This window comes from Maniola jurtina, chromosome 6 (assembly GCF_905333055.1).
Source record: "Maniola jurtina chromosome 6, ilManJurt1.1, whole genome shotgun sequence".
Taxonomy (NCBI): Eukaryota; Metazoa; Arthropoda; class Insecta; order Lepidoptera; family Nymphalidae; genus Maniola; species Maniola jurtina.
This window is the reverse complement of record NC_060034.1, coordinates 12,509,276-12,526,558: the sequence shown is the minus strand read 5'-3', so window position 1 is coordinate 12,526,558 and position 17,283 is coordinate 12,509,276. Positions and strand designations below refer to the sequence as shown.

At 39.4% G+C, this 17,283-nt stretch overlaps 2 protein-coding genes across 3 annotated transcripts in view; one reads left to right on the top strand and one right to left on the bottom strand.

Moving 5' to 3' along the window:
• Positions 1-1,712: 1,712 nt before the first annotated feature.
• On the bottom strand, positions 1,713-4,940 carry LOC123866230 (protein MAK16 homolog A). The gene is made up of 8 exons (XM_045907670.1): positions 4,822-4,940; positions 4,695-4,741; positions 4,471-4,614; positions 3,879-4,061; positions 3,508-3,637; positions 2,866-3,063; positions 2,294-2,365; positions 1,713-1,823 (listed from the first exon to the last, which is right to left on the bottom strand). The coding sequence occupies exons 1-8, from the start codon at positions 4,834-4,836 to the stop codon at positions 1,725-1,727; spliced, it is 888 nt and encodes a 295-aa protein (XP_045763626.1). The 5' UTR covers positions 4,837-4,940; the 3' UTR covers positions 1,713-1,724.
• A 357-nt stretch (positions 4,941-5,297) lies between these two features.
• Positions 5,298-17,283, top strand: part of LOC123866221 (kinesin-related protein 4-like) — a 31,610-nt gene continuing 19,624 nt past the window's right edge. Inside the window, exons 1-10 of one of the 2 annotated variants that reach the window (XM_045907651.1) lie at positions 5,298-5,608; positions 5,760-5,994; positions 6,286-6,439; positions 7,674-7,748; positions 8,799-9,004; positions 9,263-9,388; positions 10,094-10,229; positions 10,732-10,889; positions 11,052-11,108; positions 15,645-15,787. In XM_045907651.1, the coding sequence (XP_045763607.1) occupies positions 5,458-5,608; positions 5,760-5,994; positions 6,286-6,439; positions 7,674-7,748; positions 8,799-9,004; positions 9,263-9,388; positions 10,094-10,229; positions 10,732-10,889; positions 11,052-11,108; positions 15,645-15,787 (1,441 nt within the window). In that variant the 5' untranslated portion in view covers positions 5,298-5,457. Of the gene's footprint in view, positions 5,609-5,759; positions 5,995-6,285; positions 6,440-7,673; positions 7,749-8,798; positions 9,005-9,262; positions 9,389-10,093; positions 10,230-10,731; positions 10,941-11,051; positions 11,109-15,644; positions 15,788-17,283 lie in introns of both variants that reach the window. The other variant, XM_045907650.1, reaches the window with a different exon arrangement.

Here is a 17,283-nt window from a genome sequence, read left to right as displayed (position 1 = left end):
ACCCGTGGGAACTCTTTGAATTTCCGGGATAAATGTAGACTATTTATGTCCGTCTCCGGGAGTCGAGTTGATCCGACCTTATCGACTTGTTTGAGTGCTGACTGCTGACACAGCACACAGCACATAATATTTAGGTAGGTAGGTACATTATTGATACTCATAATATTTTTAACCCCCGACCCAAAAAGAGGGGTGTTATAAGTTTGACGTGTGTGTCTGTGTATCTGTATATCTGTCTGTGGCATCGTAGCGCCTAAACGAATGAACTGATTTTAATTTAGTTTTTTTTTGTTTGAAAGGTGGCTTGATCGAGTGTTTTTAGCTATAATCCAAAAAAATTGGTTCAGCGGTTTAAAAGTTATCAGCTCTTTTCTAGTTTTCTTGCAGAAAAGAAGGTTAATTAACCGTTAGGTTCATAATATTATGTCGATTGACAAAATATGTCAAGCTGACAAGATAGACGATGCCTAGATAGCATAGAGATAGTCAAGCTAGATTGGTACATTTAGGTCGGGGGTTAGAAACGTCAGACTACTGCCTGTCTGTCTATAAACTGTGCTCTCATAGATTCCTTTGACATCAGTGGTAGCTGGCGTATCCAATAACTTTTGCTGCAATTAATGTACCTGCGCAAGGGAGAGTTCGCCCTCCCATATATTTGAACATGTACTCGTAATTACGTTGGCACAGAATGTAAATTTTGGCTAACTTTATACGTCGAATTAAGGGACGAATCAACGCTATTCTCTAAAGAACTTCTTAATTAACGGATAAGTGTAATTAAGTCGCGAACGGTATCTCCCGAGTTCCGACTAACTTTACAATTTCCAATCAAATTCAATTTCAAATCCAAATTAATTATGAAAAGACAATGGTAAGTATAATCAGGGATTTGATACCTACTCGAACGAACTGATGTAAAATGCTGGTCGCACATTACGTAGCAATCAATCCCATCTTTTTTTTAAACCACTTCAAATACTTAGGGGACGTTTTAGCTATTTTTGCGATGATAGTGTCTAGTAGTGATTAAAATGTCGGTCTCCTTTTGGGAATTCGGGGTTTCTATCCCAGGCACGCACACCTCTAATTTTTCGGAGTTATAATCATATTATATCACTTGCTTTACGGTGAACGAAAACATCGTGAGGAAACCTGCCTGCCCGAGTTCTCCATGTTCTTAAAGCTGTGTGAAATCTACCAATCCGTACTAGGCCCTGCGTGGAGTATGGCCAAACCTCTTCTACTTCTGAGAGTAGACCTGTTCTCAGTAGTAGGCCTGCAATGAGTTGATCATGATGATGATATCAATTTATAAGCACGTAAAACACGTAAGACATCGCATAGACTGGGATGTGTTAGGTAGTCCGGCGGCACTGGATCTCTCCCCAATCGTATTGGATTGCCCATCAGACTGAGAGTTAGGGAATAGAGTGCACCTGTTTTTACGCACACATTAGTGTTTTATAATCTCCTGTGTAGTTGACTAGCCTCCGTTGGGCTGCCGTGGTCGAAATCAGGTAAGGAGGGCACTATTATGTGCTGTTTTGTCCATACGCTCACGTGTATGTGTGTATTGAAATAACCAATTAATTGGTGATTCTTTTATTCATGTTCAGTTAATGGTGAATGAAAAAATACGCATCAAATTAAGAGCCTGGTTAGTACCATTTTTTAAATACAGTTAGTAAAATGTAAATGAAAAGCTATAGTTAATTGTTGTATCAAAGTTTTATTTTCTTTCTCGACACACTAGCCACCGGTTCTGTTTCGTACTCGATCTCAACGCGCGGCTTCTTGCTTGCCATCTTCATCGATATGTCCTGTAAAATAGGTTAATTAGAATTATTCTGAACCCTAAATACATTCATAATAATCTGATTATAGTCCACATCAATGACTGATTGGAGATGACCTAGAAATATCAAAAAAAGAAAGGAATTATTCTGTTGTACATAATCTCTAAAGTCTAAACTAAATGATAGTGCCAACTGGGGTAAACCCGCACTGCGAAATTTTACCGCGCGATTTTTCCTGCAGAATTCTAGATTAATACTTATGGTATGGTACTTGTATGAAGCCAAATGCACTTAATTTCCATGCCACAGAATTTTGCTAAAAAAAATCGTACGGTAGATTTTCGCGCTTGGCAGCATGGCTTTGGCAGTAGAATGATGCCAGCTATTGTCTACGATTATCGATTCTTAAACAATTTAGCTGTAGCTAGAACTTGATTGATTTGAAATCTATATTACAAAGTTTAAATATTAAAATTAATTAGTTTCATACTAACCTCAATATCAGATGACTCTGATTCAAAGTCACTTCCAACATCAGCATGTTCTTTTCTGCCAGATTCACTATCCTGGAAACACCAAAATATTCCATTAATTTATATATCCATACTGATCTTATTGATAAAGTGGGTCTGTCTGAATGTTAACTTTCCATGGCTCATTAGCTTAACCGATTCTGATGAAAATTGGTACAGGGTCAGTTGGCATCCCGGAGTCAGATGTAGGCTACTTTTTATCCCAGAAAATGACCATTTTACAGTATCACTTAAACTTATTAGAACTACACTGTTAAAGCAACTCATTTCCAAGCTTTCTTATTTCTAATTTATATAATCCTTTACATTGTAGATATCCTCTTGAATTACTATCTATTGGTGAAACTGCATTAGTATCTGTTGTGTAGTTTAAAAGGCCTACGCGTACATACAGACAGCGGAAAATAACTTTTTTTTTATACAATAAAGATGTATTAAGACTCTATCGCTTGTTGAGAGACATCTCCAATGTCTACAGCTAGCTTATTAAAAAACGTACACAAATGAATTAGCCTAGAAGAACAATCACTTACATCACTATCCATGTCACTGTCAGCTTCAACAAACTCGTCGACTTCCTCAATATTCTTCTGCAGTTCTCTTTCTAACTCTGGCTCCATCTCTCTCTCTACTTCTTCTTCATCTTCTGATTTCTCACTCTCACTGGAAACTTCTTCAGCTTTGAGGGCAGCATCGAAGGCCATTTGAGGGAAGTTGTAAATGTCATTGTACTGTAAAAGAGAGTTGATGCATTAGAAAAAGTTAAACATGAAAGCCTAGGGGCTGACACATAAAGACAAAGCAGAGTTGTCTTTTTAACCAACTTCAAAAAAGGAGGTTATGTATTTCACACTATGTATGTATCTGTGTATGTCCAACCAATTATGATATTTTTTCATTATCGTAACATCATACATACTGGAAGGTTTTAAAATATAATACACCTAAATGGTATTCTTATGTGTGAACTACAAAGTAATACACATAAATGTGCACGTAATGTCACTAATGTTATGGCGGTAGATGCATTTGACAATTGAAAAGTACTTATAAAAGTTTATTTGAATAATAATATTTCTTTTCTATTCTATTATAATATTTATGATTTAACCGAGCTTTCTGAACTGATTTGAAAAACTTTTTTACTCAATAGAATTTGATTCAACCATACTCACAGTTCCTTTCTTCAACCTCTCTAGCAGTTGTTTCTCTATGGCATTATCAATCCTGGCTGCCACTAATGCTTTCTCCTCCCTACGTCGCTCACGTCTTTCTATCTTGCGTTGTATTGGAACTAACTCTTTCCTGCACATTGTAGAACAATACATTATTCATGCATAATATCATGTCAAGAAACCTGTGCTCAGTATGTTGGTCAATCACCAACACACTGAGCTGAGCACAGGATCCTCTTAGAATGAGAAGGGTATAGGCACCTAATACACAATGGAAAACATTATGGAAAACTCTCAGATATGCCGATTTCCTCACAATGTAGTAATGATACAATTTCTTTAATGCATTCTTTAATAACTATTTTACTTACACTCGTCTCAGTTTGAGTTTCCTCATCCTAATTAAGTATTGTGTTATCTTCACAAATCTTTGCTTGCATTTTGCTTTGATGAAGGCAGGCCAGTATAGTAGATTTTCGTTTATTTGATAGATGGCCTTTTCAAAGTTTCTTGACAATTTAACCTTTTCCCATTGTTTGGCTGGAAACATTACTCTAAAAATAACAAAATATTATTCTCTCTGCTTCATGTATCATTGCTGTAGTCTGCAGATTGTGATTCCTTCTATTAATCTATGAAGTTGGATGGTTATTTGGGATAATTATGGGTAATTATAGTGGGTTCCCACTGTATAGATCCTTTAAAACAATTCATACAAAATATTATAAATGGGGGAGTGTGTCTTTCTGCCTGCCTTTCTTCCTATCTTCTATTATCTATGAAATCGTGGGCATCATTTAGTACTACATACTATTTTAATATTAATTTTAAACACAATAAGTGTAATATAAAAAAGTTTTTGTTATTATAATTAAGGTAGGTACTGAAGTAGTAAATACTAGATTATTCAATACAATATTTATAAAAAACTTTTTTCTTAGCTGTATTGTATAAACTGTATACCTTTCAGCCGTCTTCATAAACAAATAAATGATACCATTTTCTTCTCTAATGGTAGCATATTTACTGTTTGCAAGTGGACATGAAGATCGACTGCACAAACCTGTGAGGTTATATTCATTGCGACAAAAGTGTTGCGTCTTGGTTCTGAAACATGAAAAACCGAGTTTAAACATTGTAAATCTTTATAAAATAGGTTTATCTTACTAAACAGTTTATGTACTTACGTTACTTTATGGGAACAGTGCGTTTTATTGATGATCGCCCAAACAACCTATAAATACATTTTTTTTTTTAAACAGCATATACAGTAGACTAAGGCATGATAACTAGATTAATTGTTGAATTACTTACATCGTCGTGTTGCATTTTGATTTAATTGTTTAGTAATATTATACAAAATTCAGGACAGTAAGTAATAAACACACAACATTATCCTTGGCTCACACCTTACACATGGACATGACATTGACAAACTGTCATGACATTATTGACTTTATTACTCTATGGTTATTGAAATGACAAACAAGTAGAAACGGGTAACTAAAGCATAGTTAGTAGCGAAGTTTTTATAAAAAGTTTTGTGATCAAAACATATTATTCAACTTTTTATGTTTACTTTTGCATTGCAAATTGTTTATGAATATTTATGAACACTAATTTCACAAAAATTAAACACATTTTATGCAAACCTATTTGGTGGTAGTTATCCTAAAAACCAAACCCTCAACTCATATTACGTTATTGTTATCCGTGACGACCACATGACCTATGGGTAGCTGTGTTGTCTAGTCTTTGTCTGTCAAGATAAATTAAAAAATTGAAAAACCGTTGGCGAATGTGTATTGTGTGTTGTGTGAAGCAAGTGTATAATAGCAACTGGATTTGAGTTAAAAATAAGAAAAATGTATATTAAACGTATTGTTGACTTATTATATTGAAGAAATAATTATTAAATAACGTAAATGAGGCAAAATAATCTTAAGTAACATGAGTGACAATATAAAAGTAGTTGTTAAAGTCCGGCCTTTGATTCGCCGCGAGATAGAAGACAAGCTTTTACTTCAATGGCGCGTAGTTAATAACGCTCTTGTTCAGATAGATCAAAATGGTAGGGAATCTGGACCGTATTTTACATTCGGTAAGTATTTTTGGTTAATATTCGACCGGTGAGTCGGTCGCCGACAAGGTTGTTTGCAAAGCAAAGCCTTCCAAATATGTGCTTAATTTACGTCATTATCAAGGCCAGAGGAGCATTTTTTATGCACTTTGTATGTTTTTACTTGTTTAAGATAAAGTTTATGACGAGAGATCCAAAACTAGCGATGTATATAATGATATTGCTAAGCCAATTGTTGAGGCTGCGACGGCCGGCTTCAACGGCACAATCTTCGCCTACGGCCAGACCTCATCAGGCAAGACCTACACCATGACTGGCACTGACGAGTCACCGGGCATTATACAGCTGGCTGTAATAAATCTGTTTGACATCATCAAAAATGTACCTGACCGAGATTTTTTAGTAAGGTAAGTACTGTAAATACATCTAACTATAAATTCTTACAATAATCAGAATATGTTAAGTTTCCTTATTTAAATACAGTGAAACTCCAATTAAATGCTCCTGCTTGTAGTGCTATCTTGCATGTTATAATGTGATGAACTCTGGACTAACAAAGGGATAAAGAGTCCACCATCTTGTACTATGGACAAAATCCATTCCATCATCATCCATTAGTTGGAGTATTGCTTCATTTTAACTTACAATAAATACCGGTGTATTTATCTGTTATTAAATTGAGTAATGTTTTTTTTCAGGGTGTCTTATGTAGAAATATACAATGAAACATTGACAGACTTGCTAAATATAGAGAAACGGGTCAAAATTCATGATACCTTTCAAGGTGTAAGAGTTGATGCAACAGAGGAAGTAACCACCTCCCCTGAAGAAGTCCTGGAAGTTATGAGAAAGGTGATTTGTTTTTTTTTTTTTACTAGATGTGGGATGTGCCTATGCGAATATGGGTTGTTTTAAAAATCCCATGAGAACTCTAATTTTCCAGGATATAAAGTAGCTTATGTGTTAATACAGCCATATAATACTGCCAAACAACATTATGTTACTGTAAGATGCTGAGTAGTGATACCTAATTCCTCAGATTTACCAGTAGAACCCAAGCTTTACCAGCATGAGTTGGTAAATCATGGAGTCAATAGCAAAAAGTGAGGTTTTTCGGGCTTATACCATTAGTAATTCTGATTGGTAATTAGCAATGGTGCTTGATAATAGTAAAACTGATTTCTAGGATTTCATTTCATTCATTTTGCCCAAGTATAATATCTGATCACTTGCCTCTCTTTTTCCACACAGTATTTTCTCTTCCATCCCTAAAGTGTGTTTGTAAAGTGTAAAGCTAAAAGCTTGCAAGGAAGCTTCCAAATTATTTACTCTTTACAAAATAGCAACTTCATAAAATTGGTTCAATGTTTGTTTTGTGAGGCACACAAAATTTATTAATTGTCTTTGTCTGGTTTTGTGGGAGGCTTCTGCTATGGCTAATTACCACCCGACTGACAAAGCTGTGCCATCAAGCATTTTAGTGTCCCAATACAGTGCCACGTAGAAACCAATCAAGTTAGCCCACTTCCATCTTATAACGCATCATCACTTACCACCAAGTTAAGTGAAGTGAAGGAACAAAGAATGGCATAAGTATACATAATAAATATACCTACTCAATATTTTAAGTTGTATTATTGTTACTTTGCTCATGTTACCAAGGTTAGACTGTGTGACTAAGACTGTTAGATGATACAGCAAAGTGTCAGAGAATTTGAAACCAACCTTGAGAATTTGATGTAAAATGTCACCTTTGCCAAAATTTTGGCAAAAAAAAATTTGATGCAATGCAAGGCCAAATTATGATATCACAACAAAAGCTTGGATCATACTAATATTATGCAACGAAAAAGAAGGTCTGTTTCTTATATTTATTTAAGACCCATGTGATCTATTCTATATTGACAAAATTTGTCACTTTTTATTCCGGAATGGAAATAGTTTTCTCAGGATTTTTAAAAACATAAGTCCACACAGACAAAGTTGAGTGGGCATGTATTGAAAAAAACTTGTGAGAGTAGCTATTATTTATATCAGTACAACAAAAAAATGTAATTCCTGTTAATTTCCTTATACTTTCTTTTAGGGTAAAGCTAACAGACAGACTGGTGCTACAAACATGAACGACGAGAGTAGTAGATCACATTCCATCTTCCAAATTGTAAGTACTGTAAATTGTAAGTAATTGTAACACTTTTTCTCCCTTGTCAGGAGCAATCAAATATGTGGCACATATTTATTCTTAATTTAAAATTTTGTCATCATCTCATCCAATTAAAAAGACTTCAATGCTCGACATAATAATATATCTGTTTCAAGGATTACAGAAAGCAATAACATGATCTTGTACAACTTGTGCCCATCTAATGGTTCCCAGTCTCACTTGAGGCTGACTTGAGATATGGCTTGACACTTATCATCTGGCTTGATACTTGTCATCTGGCTTGTGACACTTGTCACATGTCAAAATGGCTAAGGCCTACTGTGGGACATGACGTGCGCCTATATCTTGGCACCAAGCCGTCTCAACCGAACAAGCTACGCCGTTAGTCGGCACCGCTCCAGAGTCCGCTGATACTAAGAAAAGAGCTAAATACACCCCACTCTTGCACAATTAGTGTCTTCTTGACCCACTGGCAGTAGAGACTGGGCTGCTGGAGTGAGGAGGTTAAGGGCTTTGTGCGCGACACACACACGCGTGATAAAAAAGCGTGGATTTGACCTGCAATTCGCTCCAGCAATGCGCAGGACTTCAATTGCTTTTATGCATGGCATAATATTGTATATCAAATCTTTGAAAAGAGCAACCGCCGAGTTTCTTGCTGGTTTTTCTCGGTAAGAAAGGCATTCCGAACCAGTGGTAGATGCTTTTGACGATTCAAAAGAACTTGTAAAAGTCTAATTGAATAAAAATATTTTGAATTTGAATTTGACATCCACCATCGTACAACTATAGGAAAAGAGCTGCAATTCACGTTTTAGGGCCTATAGATAGGATCTTGATGGGCACCATTGGCCCAAGGGTAACTAGCTGGGTACTTTTTGATTAGGATATTAGTTACTAGATACTGATTAATTAGAATTTTATTTTATCTTATAATTTTGTTAAAAGCATTCATTTCAATACCGCGAATATGATATTTTTAAACTGGCTTACGGGTCGGTCTCGTAGCTCTTTTGTCTCGCGAATATAGTAAGACCTGTATTACAGACAATAGAGTCCCGGGAACACATCGAGGGCGAGGAGGAGGTGGGGTCTGTGAACGTGTCGCAGCTGAACCTCGTGGACCTGGCGGGCTCGGAGCGCGCGGGGCAGACGGGCGCCACGGGGCTGCGGTTCAAGGAGGGCACGCACATCAACAAGTCCTTGTCCGTGCTCGCTCTGGTCATCAAACAGCTGTCCGAGGACCGCAACAAGTGAGTCTAGACGTGGACCGCAAAGCAGACAGGAGCCACAGATGCGCTTGAAAAGCGCCAGGGTGCAATTTATATTTTTTATTTTTATTTTATTTATTAGGAAAACAAACAGCTATACATCCATACTTCCATAGTATGGATGTATAGCTGTTACGGAACCCTCGGTGCGCGATCCATGTTGCAACTTCAGAGCTGTTTTGCCATCACTGTAATCGCCCGGGAACATTTTCCAGAAAATACGTTAAAAAATTTTTCCAGGCATGCAAACTACCGCGATAGTAAACTGACGCGTATCCTGCAAAATTCCCTCGGAGGCAACGCGAAGACCAGTATAATATGCGCCGTGACGCCCGCTGCTCTTGAGGAGACTATATCAACATTGCAGTACGTATTGACTTTTTAAAGTATAGTTATTATCCTTTTCTTCAACTTAGCGTTGTCTCATTGAGTTTTGCTCGATCTTCAAGCATCCGATATTTTTGGTCTAGTCTTGGCTCTCAGGTCACTGACTATTATTATTATGTTAAGTTCTATTGTATAATCTATTTTCCCTTAACTGACTTGGTAAAGAGGTTCTCGTAGACACGCGTAAGATGCGTGTAAGCGACGTGCTTCTTTCAGCGCTTTAGACGTTCTAAAATTTAATGTAGATTTGAGCTCATGTAAAGGTTTTCTGAAAATGCAGTGCATATTTCAGACTTTTACGCGCTTACTGTTTTTGGAGTTATATGCGTTTCATGAAATTAAATACATTTTGCTTTAACGGTAAAGGAAAACTATAAATGTAGATCGTCATGGCTATACTCACGTATTTAATCAATGTAAGCCCAACTAGTTTCGAGCCCATTAGGGATATTTTTCATAGGGAATCAGCATGATGAATTTTTTTTTATTAGGCTTGATGAAAATCATGCTTAGAAAAAGCAATGATGAGGTCTAGGTTTAAGCGCGATTGCCTAGAGGATGCCTATTTAAGCAAGAGTTTTGCAAGTATTTAGGTTATTTATAAGGGCATATACCACACCTTATAAGTTTACATTGTGGGATTAATTCTTCGATTAGGATGAGTTAGAAATAAAATTGTTTCAGATTCGCTAACAGAGCGAAATCTGTCAAAAACACTCCAGCAGTGAATGCTGTAGCGACTGACGCTACGATGATTCAGTCGCTCACCAAACAGCTATCGTCCCTCAAAACGCAATTGGAGAGCAAAAAGAACGTTGAGGTAACTATGGTTCTATACATGATGAATTGTGTTGCTTTGATTGAATCATATCATTTTAAAATATTCATGCTTTTATTGTATTAGTAGGTATATGATGCCATGATGATGATGATTTTGGTTTTCAAAAATCCTGTGGGAATTCTTTGATTCTCCAGGATCAAAAGTAGCCTTAAGTACGACTCACACAATTACTGGCGTTTATGAACTTTTCCCACACAATATCTGGTCTGAATCTGATAGAATCTGAGCGAATACAAACCAACCAGATCTAATTGGCTCAGCCTGATGAACCAATCCGAACAATCTAACCCAAGCTGACAATATCTTGATTCAATCTGGCCCTGACTAATCCCTGGAGATTGGAGAACCTCTAAGGAATTTTCTATTCCAAATTCCCTGAAGTTATTTTCGTTACACCTTTGTATCTATCATATCAATATTTCTCTCTTCTACCCGACTAAAGGATTTTCCCTTCATAAATAAGTTTTAAAATTATTTACAGAAAGTCAACTTTGATCTACAAAAGCATATAGAGCGTCTCCAGCGACTGATACTGAACGGGTTTGGTCAGAGGAGCAACACAGATATGTTAAGTGGCGCGCGGCGCAAGCTGCAGCAGCCGCGGCGGGTGACCATCTCCACGCTGCATCCCATACAGGAGGACCCTGCGCCCCCTGTGCCCAGGTTCTGCACTCCCAGTCTCAAATACAAGTGAGTTTGTACTGCACGAGCTTGCTCAGAGCAGCACGTACACACGCGAATTGGTGCGTGGCGCAAGTTGCAGCAGCCGCGGCGGGTGACCATCTCTACGCTGCATCCCATACAGGAGGACCCTGCGCCCCCTGTGCCCAGGTTCTGCACTCCCAGTCTCAAATACAAGTGAGTTTGTACTGCAAGAGCTTTCTCAGAGCAGCACATACACACACGAGTTGGTGCGCGGCGCAAGCTGCAGCAGCCGCGGTAGGTGACCATCTCCACGCTGCATCCCATACAGGAAGACCCTGTGCCCACTGTGCCCAGTTTCTGCACTCCCAGTCTCTAATGCAAGTGAGCTTGTACTGCAGGCGTTTGCTCAGAGCAGCACACACACGCGAGGTAGTGCGTGGCGCAAGTTGCAGCAGCCGTGGCGGGTGTAATCTCCACGCTGCATCCCGTACATGTAGGTTTTTTTAAAAATCCTGTGCGATCTCAGATTTGCCGGCGTCTTCGGGCGCAAGTTATTGCTGCAGTAAATTTCGTCGAAATCGGTTTAGTGGTTGTGAAGTAAAAGTAAAGTTGCAGTTAAAGCGGTTGAATGTGCCCGTGCGATGCACTTAGAAACCGATCAGGGATTCGGGTTTAATGAAACAGCCATACCTCTTCCAAGTTTTTATCTTAGATCCTTTATATCTTAGACTGCATTATCACTTACCACTTGTATCTGAATAAAAAAAAACATGTAGACAAACAAACACTATTTCACATGAATAATATTTTATAGTAAGGTAGATGTATGAACCGCAAACTTTTTCATTTGAAATTTTAAATTATAAAAAAAATGTAGAAGAAAATCACTGTCAAAGAACAATCAGAGAAGCTAACACTGACAAGATAAATTTTCATCCCATTCGGGAAAAGTTGCGAATTTAAATTTTATAATTGGTAAGCGTTAGATTTTAAAAACAACGTTAGATTTTATAATTACGTGTTTTTAGGCTTCCATGATTTCATGTGCAAAAATCATCATGCTTAAGAAAAAACTAAGTTTTTTACGTATCTTCAGTCCTCGGTTTACTTCGGTTGAAACTTGATGCCTAATGCCCTAATTACCTAATAATTTAGCAGTTTTATAGTAATAACTATAACTGGTCTTGTGGAAGGCTTCAGCCGTCGCTAGTTACCACCCTACCGGCAAAGCCATGCCGCCAAGCGATTTAGCATTCCGGTACGATGACGTGTAGAAACCAAAGGGGTATGGGCTTACTGAAAGTCAGCCGTCTTAGACTGCATCATCACTTACCATCAGGCGAAATTGCAGTCAAGAGCTAACTTGTTTCTGAATCCATACTTCCCATACTATATGTCGGCGCGAAGGCGTTAATAGTTACTAATAATCAAACTATTCAAATCAAAAGTTAAACATTACTTTGTTCATCAAGTACTAAAATACCCTCAGAGTTGATTTAGACATGACTAATTGTTGTTGTTATTGTAAGTTTTGGTATGTCGGCGGTACCGACTTTTAGCTGTCAACACTGAGCATTACGTCATCTCCCCACTGTCGTCGTTGGACTATAAAATCAGACACGCTGTGCGTAGCGGGGCATTATTCGTCCGGTTGTTGCCGAGGACACTTCTCAGTAGGCATAGTCTGTCGTACTGTAGAATTGTGGTTACCTAAAGTGGTACTGTTGGTTAGACGAGTTGATATTGTGGTGATTAGGTTAGATGGTCGGTTTGGGACCGGTGTAGGAGTGGAGGAGCCGGTCTAGGTAGGCTAGGCTAGGTTAGGTTTACCTAGTTACGCTAGTAGTTGTGACATGCAGTAAGTGAGAGTTAGCATGGTTATAGTCGAAGGTTATTGGACTATCAATATCACTTGATAGTCCAAGAATATCGTTAGTACGCCCACGAAAGCTCGGTTAATCTAAAGGTTGCTATCCTGACGTATCCGCTTAGTTATTATCCAGGTTTACTAGTGGTTAGATCATGCTTCAATCTTAATAATCATTAGAAGCGCCTACAAAGTAATAAAAAGTGAAAATATGCCCACGATAACCTGATAACACCCTCTCACTCCGTCATCAGAAGTGGGATCGACCGCTGATCCACCAGGTCGATCATCAGATATGCCGCCGCAAAACCACCTTGTCATCGAACCTCGAAATGAAGTAAACCTGGTAGTCAAGAAACCGTGTCGGCGCCAGAAGACGTATACACGGATCCCGGATCATCCACTTCTCGAGAAGAGTCGCTGGAACAACTCACTCAAGAAGCAACCATGGAAAATGAGACGGAATAAAAACGCCGAGTTACCATATTCTAAAACCCAATTATCCAAAACCTTGTGCATAGCTATCGTCACTCGATGGAAGTGGCATGAGTTACTACTTTTAGTAACGACTACCGTCACTCGATGGAGGTGGCATGAGTTACTACTTCTAGTAACGACTACCGTCACTCGATGGTGGTGGTATGAGTTACTATTGCTCGATATAGGTGATAGTAACGACACTTTTGCTGACTAAGACACATGATACTATTCACTATTGGGATGGTCTTCACTAATGAGATAGAGTTGATTTCTTATCCAACCATGCTGTATAGAATTAAAGAAAAATTTCGTATTGTAGCTGTAGCAGTACGATGTCAACAATGAACTTGTTGTTTAGCACTAGCGTTGTACTTTGTTACGTAATGAACTCTTTTACTAAAAGTTAATCAGGAAAAGCCGAGCCTTTGATTATAGCAAGTTTTCTCTTTTACACGAGCCACACACACACAGACACACACACACACACGCACACACACACACACACAAGTTCTATCCACGAGTTTATCTACGAGACAATCCACGAGTTTATCTACGAGAAATCCACGAGTTTATCTACGAGAAATCCACGAGTTTATCTACGAGACAATCCACGAGAAATCCACGAGTTTATCTACGAGACTCTTTTACACGAGCCACACACACACAGACGCACACACACACACGCACACACAGACACACACACAAGTTCTATCCACGAGTTTATCTACGAGACAATCCACGAGTTTATCTGCGAGAAATCCACGAGTTTATCTACGAGACAATCCACGAGAAATCCACGAGTTTATCTACGAGAAATCCACGAGTTTATCTACGAGAAATCCACGAGTTTATCTACGAGACAATCCACGAGAAATCCACGAGTTTATCTACGAGAAATCCACGAGTTTATCTACGAGACAATCCACGAGAAATCCACGAGTTTATCTACGAGAAATCCACGAGTTTATCTACGAGAAATCCACGAGTTCTATCCACGAGTTATCCACGAGTTATCCACGAAACACACACACACACACGCACTCACACACGCACGCACACACGCACGCACACACACACACACACGCACACGCACACACACACACACACACACACAAATACTAACGAGATTTTACTTGTTACTAAATAAGCTCAAAAACCAGAAACATTGAAGATGTGCTGGTTTACTACAAATATAACTAAGCATCATTTGATGCTGACAGATACCAAACTCAGAAGAGAATGTATTTTAGTTTCAGAATCAACATCAATCGTTAGGCAGGTGCAGAGCGCGCACCGCCTGTCAGTATGGCCGTGTCGGCGCGAAGGCGTTAATAGTTACTAATAATCAAACTATTCAAATCAAAAGTTAAACATTACTTTGTTCATCAAGTACTAAAATACCCTCAGAGTTGATTTAGACATGACTAATTGTTGTTGTTATTGTAAGTTTTGGTATGTCGGCGGTACCGACTTTTAGCTGTCAACACTGAGCATTACGTCATCTCCCCACTGTCGTCGTTGGACTATAAAATCAGACACGCTGTGCGTAGCGGGGCATTATTCGTCCGGTTGTTGCCGAGGACACTTCTCAGTAGGCATAGTCTGTCGTACTGTAGAATTGTGGTTACCTAAAGTGGTACTGTTGGTTAGACGAGTTGATATTGTGGTGATTAGGTTAGATGGTCGGTTTGGGACCGGTGTAGGAGTGGAGGAGCCGGTCTAGGTAGGCTAGGCTAGGTTAGGTTTACCTAGTTACGCTAGTAGTTGTGACATGCAGTAAGTGAGAGTTAGCATGGTTATAGTCGAAGGTTATTGGACTATCAATATCACTTGATAGTCCAAGAATATCGTTAGTACGCCCACGAAAGCTCGGTTAATCTAAAGGTTGCTATCCTGACGTATCCGCTTAGTTATTATCCAGGTTTACTAGTGGTTAGATCATGCTTCAATCTTAATAATCATTAGAAGCGCCTACAAAGTAATAAAAAGTGAAAATATGCCCACGATAACCTGATAACACCCTCTCACTCCGTCATATATAATATTAAAAATGCGAAAGTGTGTCTGTCTGTCTGTCTGCTAGCTTTTCACAGCCCAACAGTTAAACCGATTTTAACCAAAGGACATAGGCTACTTTTTATCCCGGAAAATCAAAGAGTTCCCACGGGATTCCTAAAAACCCATCTGTTTAATCGATTTATATGAAATTTGGTACAGAGGTAGCTTGCATCCCGGAAACTGACATAAAACTTTTTATCCCAGAAATCAAAGATTTCCCATGGTGTTTTTAAAAAAAAACTTAAATCCACGCGGACGAAGACGCTGCGCGGGCATTTTCCAGTATAAAATAAATAAAAAATTACAGCTACCATAAGTAGTTATTTTTGTCTTTGGTATTGCAGTCCTATGTCATTGAACACGTTGCCTGAGTTCACGCCGATCCAGAGTTCGTCGAGCCTCACCAGCGTCGCCGAGGAGCCGCGCCTCATCACGCCGCCGCCCAACAATAGGAAAGTCACAATCTCCGACGAAATTATTGAACTAGGTTTGTCCAAACTCTGGCTGCTGATAATTTAAAATCAAAATTTATCTAATTTTTTTTTGAGGTTCTGTACCTTGTAGCGGTTGCCACATTCGCAAGAAGGTGTCGCTTCTAAACTCAATCAATCAACAACGCTCGAAACACGAACCCCAGCCTGATAACTCACGACCTACGCCTAGATGGCAGCACGGGTAGCTTAACTGGAATACAAGGAGAAACACGCAACTTCCAATCGCATTGACAGAGCGTTTACCAAATTGCACTATATATAGAGGAGTCAACGTCTAACCGTCGGCCCAGCTGGCGCCACCGAGCACAACACCGCTCGGTTGGGAAATTTCCCTATTGCTACGGTCGAACACAGAGACACACAGCTCCCGCACATTGGTGACAACCGACGTGATCGAAGACGGATCGCACACTGCAACCGACTCAAGCGTGGTCACACACACCACCACAAGCAGCCGACGTGATCGAAGACGGATCACACACCACCGCAACCAACTCAAGCGTGGTCACACACCACCGCAACAGCCGACGTGATCAAAAAGTGGACGCACACCGCACACTGACGCACGGCGCACACCAACGCGGTCAAGGGACGCATCGCGCACACACCGCAACACCCTTGGGATCGCACGGCGCAAGCGCAGCAAGCGTCATCGCACATCAGGGCACAATGGGTCTGCACTCCACCAGCAGATGTCAGCATACAACGCCACTTCTCTGGATGGCTAAGCCAGGCGCCATTCCCCTTGGATGCACAACAACGCCCCCTCCTCGATACACCACACCACGACGTCGTCTCAGAGGGGAGTGATGTAGCGGTTGCCACATTCGCAAGAAGATGTCGCTTCTAAACTCAATCAATCAACAACGCTCGAAACACGAACCCCAGCCTGATAACTCACGACCTACGCCTAGATGGCAGCACGGGTAGCTTAACTGGAATACAAGGAGAAACACGCAACTTCCAATCGCATTGACAGAGCGTTTACCAAATTGCACTATATATAGAGGAGTCAACGTCTAACCGTCGGCCCAGCTGGCGCCACCGAGCACAACACCGCTCGGTTGGGAAATTTCCCTATTGCTACGGTCGAGCACACAGACACACAGCTCCCGTACAACCTCAAAAGAAAAAAGGAACCCAAATAGGATCACCCATGTGGGGTATCATATGAAAGGGTTTTACCTGTAGATACACTAAAACAGATTTTTATTTATTTTTAACCAACTTTGAAAAAAGGAGGAGGTTCTCAATTCGTCGGAATCTTTTTTTTTATGTATGTTACCCGATTACGAAAGTTTCCAGTTTAAGAAATTAGCTCTAATATCGACTATTCTTACAAATTAGTCGATACTAGAGCTAATTTCTTAAACTGGACCTTTTCAAGTAAAGATTTTCATCTAAACCTGTGAGGATGGATACTGCCATTGTCGCAATCAAAATGCCGTTAGCCTACGTTTTCGTATTAGTTTACAAATTGTGAAAAACC

Coding starts and splice junctions, on each gene's coding strand:
- LOC123866230 (XM_045907670.1), bottom strand. Junction 4,062..4,470: donor TTTATGAAGACGGCTGAAAG/GTATACAGTTTA, acceptor TGTTATTTTTAG/AGTAATGTTTCCAGCCAAAC. Junction 2,366..2,865: donor ACAGTGACATGGATAGTGAT/GTAAGTGATTGT, acceptor TGGTGTTTCCAG/GATAGTGAATCTGGCAGAAA.